General features: G+C 41.1%; 1 protein-coding gene across 1 annotated transcript; it reads left to right on the top strand.

The window, feature by feature from the left end:
* The first annotated feature begins 798 nt into the window (after positions 1-798).
* LOC118845372 (low affinity immunoglobulin gamma Fc region receptor III-like) lies at positions 799-9,227 on the top strand. The gene is made up of 5 exons (XM_036753274.1): positions 799-887; positions 1,861-1,881; positions 2,171-2,428; positions 6,823-7,077; positions 8,304-9,227. Exons 1-5 carry the CDS (start codon positions 851-853, stop codon positions 8,483-8,485), a joined length of 753 nt encoding a protein of 250 aa, XP_036609169.1. The 5' UTR covers positions 799-850; the 3' UTR covers positions 8,486-9,227.
* Positions 9,228-10,039: the final 812 nt, after the last annotated feature.

Below are 10,039 nucleotides of genomic sequence, written 5' to 3'. Positions count from 1 at the left end.
AGATCGTGTTACTTAAGATCTCTATTTGGCCTTCTGATAGTTTGGACGTCTTATAGTTTCGAAGGTATTCCTCTTTTTTATGTTCTCAGTTTTGTTAGCATGTAACTTTGTAGTATGTTCTGATTGTTCTTTTTTTGTTTCTTCTGATTTAGTTGTGATTTTGCCTTGCTCACATATTTTGTCCATTTAATCTTCTGCTCTCTTTTTTTAAAAATCAGATTAGTTAATTGTCAGTCTTATTGGTCTTTTCAAGAACTGGCTTCGAGCCATACAACACAAGATGGCCCTTGTGACACGTGAGGCCTCACCACATATAAAATCTTCTATTTGTTTTACAAAGCCCTTCATAATTTGGCAACCTCCCCTCTTTCCTGTCTTCTCTCTGTTGTTCCTTGCACAGGACACTCCATTTTCTGACTGGGGATTTTCATTGTTTGTCCCCTGTGCCTGAAATTCTCTCCCTCCTCAATTCTACCTTCTGACCTCCCTGGCTTCCTTCAAGTCCCAGCCAAAATCCCACCCAACTCCTTTTTACATGTAGGATAAATCCAGTATTCCCCAAAGTACTCCTCAGGCTGGAGACCAGACTCTGAGGAGCAGGACAGCAGCTTTCCTATTGAAGTCTTACTTCCCAGAGGTCAGGTTTAGAGGGCTCAGCCTACTAGGCTTTCTTTTATAAAAACCAGGGTTGGTTCCGGGAAAAGCAACCTGATGATAGGAGTGGGGGGAGGAGGAAATGTTGGTTTCCTTCCTGTTTTCTAATTCATTCTAAAAGCCTCAGTTAGGTCACATCCGGTCTTAGGGCAGCAGTGGATAATTCAGTTCGTCTGGTCTGTTTCATCCCAGCAGAATGCAGCTGTCAGTACTGCCATTTTTGCTGCTTCTGGGTGAGTTATGGTTCCCCTGAGTAGGAGAGGTGAAAGGCATCCTTGGTCCCTGGAACTAGCAGAGACCTTTCCAAGTCCAGATAAGAACACTGGTCTCTTTGGGGTGGGGGGTTGGGAGGATGGGAAGAAGGACATCATCTTTGGCTGGACATAGCTAGGGAAGGGAGGGTACACTGTATGTCCTTGGGTCATAATGGCTCCCATTTAAATGAGACTAAGGTTTGCCAAGTATTATACATACATTATCTCATATGATGCTCACAATAACCCTGTGAGTTTGGTGCTTTTATCATCCCCTTTTTTAAAATGAAGAAAATGAACCTCAGAGAGGTTAAATGATATGCCTAGAGTCACACAGCTTTTCTTGGCAGAATTTGAATCTGACTTCCTAAATCCAAGTCCAGGACTCTATCTATTATGTCTCTGTAAAATAAGGCAGTTGGAGTAAAAAAATAACTAATATCTCATAGAATTCTAAAATTGTATGATTTCTTCCTATAAATTTCTAACCTTCTGGATTGGAATTCAATGGTGGTGTTGTTTTCTGTGCTTCCAGGATCATAGCAGATAGGCATCATCAAGGCAGATAGGTGGTGCTGTGGAAATAGGGCTGGTCCTGGCATCAGGAAGGCCTGAGTTCAAATCCAGCCTCAGACATTTACTAGCTGTGTGACTCACTTGACCTCTATTTGCCTCAGTTTCCTCATCTGTATAATGGGGATAATGACTTGCACAATTGTTGTGAGGAGCTAATGAGCTTATAATTTTCTAGCACTCGGCACAGTGCCTGGCACATAGTAAGCACTACATCAATGTTGTTATCAGCAAGGTGGACAGAGGAGTTGAGGACAATGGGACAAGATACTAAAGGGAGGCAGGTCCTCTCATTTCTCTATAAAACAGAATTCTTAAAACACGGTGCTCTGTGCCTCCCCTTGCCCTTTGCTGATTTCTCCTCTCTTTTCTCTTGTAGTTCTGGCTGGCAGGAAAGCAGGTGAGTTTGCTCCTCTGTTTCTCAAAATAACAGAATTCTCAGAGCCTAGCAACTATAGGATGTTGGGAATTTCCTATTAAATAAAGAACAGGATGAGCAATTTCTGCTTTCAATAGGGTTTCACTTTCTGTTTTTCTGACCAGACTCCCATGGGAGTCAACCCAGAAGAACGGTGCCCAAAGCCCCTTTTCCCACATTTGTCCAAGTCTGGGTGTAAGTTATAAGTGGGAGCTCACTTATATTCCAGAGCTGACCGAGGACCCTTTCCTTCTCTTCTCTCCACCACCAGCAAGTCTCTCCAAGTCAGTAGTGACCCTGTACCCACCATGGTTCAGCGTGCTCAAGAATGACCCTGTAACTCTGAGGTGTGAAGGGTCTGGCATCCCTGAAAACAGCTCCACCCTTTGGCTCCACAATGACACAATTATTCCAGTCCAGATCCAAGACTACAACATCATAGCCAACAATGTCACGTACAGCGGGAAGTACCAGTGCCAGAGAGGCCAGTCTGCTCTCAGTGATCCTGTGAAGCTAGAAGTCTTCCCAGGTGAGTGCAGGGGCCCTGCAGTTAACCGGCCCATTCACCACCAAGCTTCAAGCCTGAATTACACTCACCATACAGGGACTCCACTCCTACTTAAATGCTGATGAACAGAGTTGAAAAAAAAATTTACACAAATGAACTTCCCTGATTTCCCCATCCTCATCCCAGCTACTAGTGTTCTCATCTGTTTAAAAAAAAGTAATTTTATTTATATATAAGAATGTATAATATAAAATATGATAAATAAAATAATGATTTTATTTATATATAATATGGGTATAAGCACCCCTTCCCCAACCCTAGTCACAAAAAAATTAAGTTGTGCAGGTTTCCTACTTAACCTCAAAGTAGTCATAGGTAAACAAGGTGTTGGAAAACAAGACACTGTAGCCATTTTTGTCTTCAATAAAGTACATTTCTCTGATCTCTCTTAGGTCTTCTCAAAACTGTCCATCTTCCTCCTTTTCACAAATAAAATTGTCCAAATCCGAAAGGGGGAGCATACCTTGCCTATATCTATTTGTATGTGCAAAATTTCTCCTCTATAGACAGTAAGCCCTTTAAAGGCGAGTCTTTCATTTTTATCTCTGTTTACTCCAGTGCCTAATACAGTGTCTGACCCATAGCAGGCATTCAATAGATGCCTGCTGAGTGATCAAGCAAATGACCCTGCCTTGCCAACTTCACAGAAAAAGCAGATGCAGGCCATCAGATGGGGGACACCTGAGCTTCCCTCCTACCTCCCTCATCACTCAAACCATCCTTTTTACCTGACTCAGAGAAAACGATCCAGCACCTCCTTTCCAAAGTTAACTCCATCACCTGTTCTCTTAATCACTTCCCCTTGAGATATTACTCCTCATTTCTCTTGTATCTTTAATGTCTCTTTCTATCAGATCTTTCTCCTCAGTCTACAAACAAGCTAGTCCTGCCTGCCTTAAAATATCGTTCCCTAGAGTCTGCTACTCACTCACCACAATCCTATCACTTTCCTTCCCCCCCCAAACTTCTCAGAAAAGTGATCTATACTCCCTGTATTTTTTTTCCTTGCAGCACATAGTACATCGTACCTCAACTCTCTCCCATCTGACGTCTGCCCATAACAATCCAGTGAAATTGCTTTTTTTAAAAAAAATGCTTCCTTAAAGTTCTCCAGTGACTCTCATGAGTTAAATCCAGTCCCCTTTGCAGTTGGAAATGTTGACCATCCCTCCTCTTGCTTGAAACTTTCCTTACTTTTAACTTCCATGAGATGCCATGATTATGGTTCTGCTCCTGCTTCTGATCCTTTTGTCTCTGCCTCTTTCCTTTGGCCTGCTTCCTCTTTCCAGTCCCTAAATGTAGATAATCCCCCTAGGATTTTTTTTCTTTCTTCTCTTCTTTCATTCTCAATGAATGGGAACTTATCCATTCTCAAGATTTCAATTAAAATCTCTATGTAGGTGACAATGCAGTTCAATGGAGAGAACACTGGAAAGGGTCCAACCACTCTGTGTCCTTGATCCCATCACCTCCTGTCTCTTATGGGAGCTTATCCTTTGACCATCCCTTCTATGTCTCTCCCTACTTTTTTTAACACTTCCTTAGCCATCAGCTCCCTCTCTGCTGATGTCTCTTCAACCTTAACAATTCCCTTAACTCTACCATCCCTAACAAGCTATTCCACATCTCTCTGCTCTTTCACAGCCAAAATCTTAGAAAAAAAATGTTCACCATCTCCCTCCACTTCTTTGCAGAGGTGGGAAGATCCACAGGTATGGAACATTGCATATGGTGTGAGATGTTTTTGATGTATTGGTTGCTTTTACTGAATTTTTTTCTCTTCTTTTTTTTAAATGAAAATTCTTTGTTATGAAAGATGCTTTGCAGATGTGGTGGAAGGTATACAGGCAGAAAACAAGGCAAAGTTAAAAACAAAAGAGACCAATAAAATCTTTTTTTGTTTTTTAAAGACAAAGTTGCCTACCTTTGTGCACGCTTTCTCATGTCACATTTACCTCTCAAACATTCTCAGTTTCACTTCTGCCCCATCATTTGACTGAAACTGCTCTTTCCAAAGTAACCAATGATCTAACATAATACCATGCAATGAACTAGCATGGTACCATGTGATGAACTCTGGCTTCAGAGTCATAAAAGCTGAGGTCATCCTTCCATGGAAGCCGACAATCTCTATTGCCTTGGGCAAGTGATTTAACCCCATCTGGGCCAGATTTAACTCTGGAGGTGCTGGATCAAATTTAATCCCCATTTTTTCATTTGCAAAATAGGATTGAATTAGATGGCTTCTCAGGTTCTTTTATACCTATGATCTCTCTTTTTCTAAGTCCTCATCCTTCTTGACCTCCCTATAGTACTGCACACTATTGTCCACCCCATCCTTCTGGCTACTTTCTCCCCTCTGGGTTTTTGTAACACTCTTCCTTCTTGGTGACCTTCCTCCTTGCTAACTACTCTTTTTCAGTATCCCTGTTGAGCCCCTGTTGTTTGAGTGCATCCAAGGACTCTATTTTGCACCTTCTTCTCTTCTTTCTCAGCACTCTCTGTCTCTATGATCTCATCAGCTCCCATGGTTTATTCTATGCACACATCTCTCCTAAATCTACACATTGTACCCTCAACTCTCTCCTGAGGTCTAGGTTCCACATCTCCAGCTCCCTGTTAGACATGTCTACCTGGATGTGGCATAAGCATCTCAAACTCTACTGAACTCATTGATTTTGTCCCCTAAACTCATCCCTCTTTCTAATTTCCCTACTTCCGTCAAAGGCCTTGTTTGGATTTGCAAAGTAGAAGTCATCCTAGACTCTTCACTCTTCTCTCTCACCTCCTAAATCCAACCAGTTCTCTAGTCTTACCGGTTCTAAGTCCACACTCGTTCCTTTTCCGTTCACATCACTGTGCCATCTTAGTTCAGAGGCTCCTAACTCCTCACCTAGTATACTATTGTAACAGCCTCCTAATTGGTATCCATGCCTCCAGTCTCCCTCTCTCTCCAATTCACCTTCCACGTAGAGGTCAAACTGATGTTCCTAAAACCATAGGCCTGACCATGTCAGTCCACAGCTCAAGAAGCTTCAGTGGTTCCCTGTTAACCTATAAAAATAAGGATAAAATAGAAACTTTCTTGCTTAGCATTTAAAGACCTTCATGTCTGACTTCAAACTATCTTTCTAGACTGATTTAATGTTACTTCTCTTATGGACTCTGTATTCTAGCTAAAGTGTTCTACTTGCCATTCCCTATACAGGACAGCCAGCTCTCACCTCCACGATTTTGAACCGGTTGTCCCCCATGCCTGAAATAGTCTTCCTCTTACCTTTGCCCCTTGGAATCCTCCCTCTCTTCAAGATTGGCCTCAAATGCCACCTCCTATAGGAGGACTTTTCTTATTTCCCTAATTGTTGCTGCTGCCCTCACCCCAATTACTTTGTATATAGTTTGTATTTTCTTATCTATATACATGTTGTTTTCCCCCAGTAGAATGTAAGCTCCTCGAGGGCAGGCAGGGTAGTTCCGTTTATGCTTTTGTACCCTCAGTGCCTTGCACACAGTAAGTGCTTAACTAATGTCTGTTACCTTGAATTTTAAAATTTAATTTGACATCAAAGATCCTGGGTTTTGTTCCCTAGAATGTACAGATGGATTTTATGTTTTGTTTGCATGAATGCATTTCTGTCTTTTATTTTTTAAAATTCTGAACTTAATGAACACCTACAAAATAAACATTTTCATATACAAACTAGAATAGAAAAAAGATTAAATGTGAAAACACATATCTGTTTGCTTTTTTAAAAAAGGTATTAAGAAATTCAATGCATTATTTTAAAACTAGCCTATTTCTTTGTGTTTCTTTCTGAATTTCATTCTTTTCTCTTCTGTGCATTAAAAAAATGGTCCCATAACACTTTTTCTTTCTTTTCTTCTTTTTTTTTTGGCAACACAACTGATATGTCTCTTTTCTTCCCAAATCCCACCATGAAAAATAGAAAAAAGAAAAGCACAATCCTTGCAACAAAGATAATAAATGCACACATTTGCCATGTTTGAAAATGTGTGTTTCATTCTGTATCTTGAATCCATTTCCCCTCTGTTAGGAGATAGAAAGCATCATGCATTTATTTCTGTTTCTATATACGTTTTTATATCCTACGACCTTTTCATGTGGGTGTCTATACTATGACCCTATGAAATTGGGAGGTCTCTGGGGGCAACAACATTGTTTTTATAGTCTCCTACAGCACCCAGTCAATGCTATTGACTGAGTGTACCTCACCAACTGACATTCTCCTTTGTCCTGGGAGCTTACCGTCTCTCCCCATCCCAGTCTAGAATGACTTGAGACTCTACTTCCAGTTGAGACCTGCTAGATTCTTGGTCTTTGTTTATCTTTTCAGACTGGCTGGTACTCCAAACCTTGAAATTGGTTTATATGAAAGGGGAGCCCATGGTGCTGAGGTGCCACAGCTGGGAAAACAAACACATGTCTAAAGTCACATTCTATCAAAATGGCAAAGGAAGGATGTTTCTTCAACGTGATTCCAACTTTTCCATCAGCCGAGTGAACAATGATGACAGTGGAGATTACTCCTGTGCAGCCAAAATAGGAAATAGGCAGGAGATGTCAAGAGTGGTGAGAATCATTGTCCAAGGTAAGATACACCCAACCAGGGAAGAGTGAAGGGTTTTGGGCTTTGAGGGAAGGGGACCCTGGAGAATGGATCTGGAGAGGGTTAATGATAGTTTCAGGGTACTAAATCACCAAGAATTGCCTTTCTTGCTACCAGCACAAAGGCTGAAAGTATCTAGCTGTCTTGGGTGACTATTTTATTTGTACCTAAGTTCCACAAAGGACCTCTTGGGAGATGGGGTATCATCATTCATTCAGATGGGACTGCAAAGGAACAGAAGTTATACCTCTCCCATCATTCCCCAACTCTGGATTCCTCCATTGAAAGGAATAACTTCTCCTTCCCATACAAGCCACTCCATCGTTTGGAATCCTGAGGTCCCATGCTCCCTGATTCAACCACACTGCCAATCATTTGGACCAATACAACAACTTTAGTATGAATCCTTGCAACTCACCCCCTCATTCCCAGGGGTAAATGATCAGGTGTCTGGCCCTTCTGATAAAATCATGAATTCCTTAATCCCTAGAAGGACCGATCAGAGCTCATCTTTTGAGTCTGCAGGCCCAGGCAGGCACTCTTTCAATTACATAGGGTGAAGAAGAAAATATTACATGGAGGTGGAACATCAAGGAACGTGATTCAGAAATTTTAGTAATAATAATAGTATTATTATCAATAATGGCAACAAAAATAATAAAAATGATATCAACTATTACAAAACTCAACTGTACCATGGGGTAGGTGTAGCACCTCACTCTTACTGTTTTCTCTCTCTCTCTCTCTCTGTCTCTCTGTCTCTCTCTGTCTTTCTGTCTCTGTCTCTCTCTGTCTCTCTCTGTCTCTGTCTCTCTCTCTGTCTCTCTGTCTCTCTCTGTCTTTCTGTCTCTGTCTCTCTCTGTCTCTTTCTGTCTCTGTCTCTCTCTCTGTCTCTCTGTCTCTCTCTCTGTCTCTCTGTCTCTCTCTCTGTCTCTCTCTCTCTCTCTCTCTCTGTCTTTCCCTCTCTTTCTCTCTCTCTCCCCTCTCTGGGCTAGGAGAGACCCTTATAGTACCTCTTGGCTGAGACCCTTAGCATCAGGTCACCTTAGGGATCCATCCCAAAATCCAGACCCAAGAACAAATGACTTCCTTTTCTTTCTTTCTCCTTTTGGAAGCAAGTGCTTCATAGGTATTTGTTGACTTCATTTGTTGATTCATCAGAATTCTAATGGTTCTTCCTCCTACCTCTTACTTTTGTACAAATGTAGATCCAAGTCTGCCTTCTTCACCTTCTAAAATCTGGTACTACATCCTTTTCTACCTTGTGATGGGAATTTTGTTTGCAGTGGACACTGGTCTATACTTCACAGTTAAGAGAGAGGTCAATGGCTCAAAGAAGGACACAAGATACCTTCTAACCAGATGGCATAAGGAACCTGAGGATGACTGAGTCTTCAGCCTGTGGAATGACCGGGGTCTTGGCATAGCAGTGACCCATTCATCTCTGTCTACTTCCTCCTCTCTGTCGAGCTTGGGATGAGGACTCTTCCTTACCCCTGACCTCTAGTATCACTTTGTCTTTAGTGGATAGAGGAGTCTGTGAGCTCCAGCAAAGTAGTCAGCGTCAGCTAGCACCCTTCTCATGGCTGAGTTCCTAGGAGCTCAGGGCTCCACCATTACTGACTCTCCCCTACACACAGAAGGACACTATAAATGTATGAAATAATTTTATTCACATTTTATTAAATATTATTATTTTAGCAAATAAGCAAATAAATTTCTAATATAGTAATAATTGAACACTTTGGTGGCATACGTCTGTTACATGGGTGATTTGAAGGTAGTTCTACATATCTGTCTTGGAGGTTTGTGGATACTGGGGGTTTGAAAAGAGATGAAAGATAATAAAAGAATTGTGAAAGGAAAGGCAGAACAGTTGAATAAGAGACTGGGCCAAGGGGTCCTGCAGGTTTTCTAAGAACCAGAGAAGAGGCCACCTCATTCATCTGAAAAAAGAGTATGCAGATATCCCCTCCCCCACTGTGGAGAGGAGGGGGACTACAAGGACAGAATGTTGTATACGTGGCAGATAAGATTTCCTTAGAAAATGTTTTTATTTGATTGCTTTTCTTCCTCACAAGGGAGGAAAATGACTACCGTGTTAAGACAAAATACATCAATAATAGAAAATAAAGTTTTAAAAAGCATGTAACTAAGCTGATTTCTGACTTAGTTGGACTGCCTGGCCCTACTAGAGACTGCCATGTTCCTGGCTTGACTTCAACCCCAACACCATCTCATTTCAAAGGAGACTCCCAGCATCCCCTTTCAATCCATTCATTCAACAAATATTTATTAACAATTCCTTGTGTGTAAGGTACTATAGTAATCACTGTTGGAGATACAAAAATGAGACCTCATCTCTAACCCTACAAGTTGATGATGTCACAATTTCCATAAGATACTGAGGATCACAACCAGATTTTAGGATGTTAAGGAATATGGGTGGTGGAGGAAGTAGAGTCAGTAGATTTACCCTACTCCTTAGAGAAGTTCGCCAGTGAATAGGAAAAAAATAAAAGGAGAGAATAAGCATTTATTAAGTGCCTACTATGTATCAATCCCCATCCTAAGTGTTTTACAAACATCTCATTTGATTCTCACAATAGTCTTGAAGAGGCAGGAATTATTATTATACCTCTTTTACAAATGAAGAAAGTGAGACAGACAAAAGTTCATTGATTTTTTAAGGTCAAATATGCAATCTGAAGTCAAATTTGAACTCAGTTCCCCTTCAGTCCAAGCCTATTGCTCTATCCACTGTACTACATAATTGCCTTTAGGTGAAAAGCTAGAGGTTCAAGTAGAGTTGAGCATAACATTTTTGTTTTACTTTTAATTTTAAGATGAATAAAAGCCATATGTGCTTGAAAGCAAAAGAGAAGGAGTCAGTAAAAGGGAAGGGATTAAACATGTTTGGAGTGGAGGGAATAACTGAAAGGAG

Source organism: Trichosurus vulpecula, chromosome 4, assembly GCF_011100635.1.
Source record: "Trichosurus vulpecula isolate mTriVul1 chromosome 4, mTriVul1.pri, whole genome shotgun sequence".
NCBI classification, from domain to species: domain Eukaryota; kingdom Metazoa; phylum Chordata; class Mammalia; order Diprotodontia; family Phalangeridae; genus Trichosurus; species Trichosurus vulpecula.
Note: the sequence above shows the minus strand (reverse complement) of the source record. Positions and strands in the feature narration are given on the sequence as shown.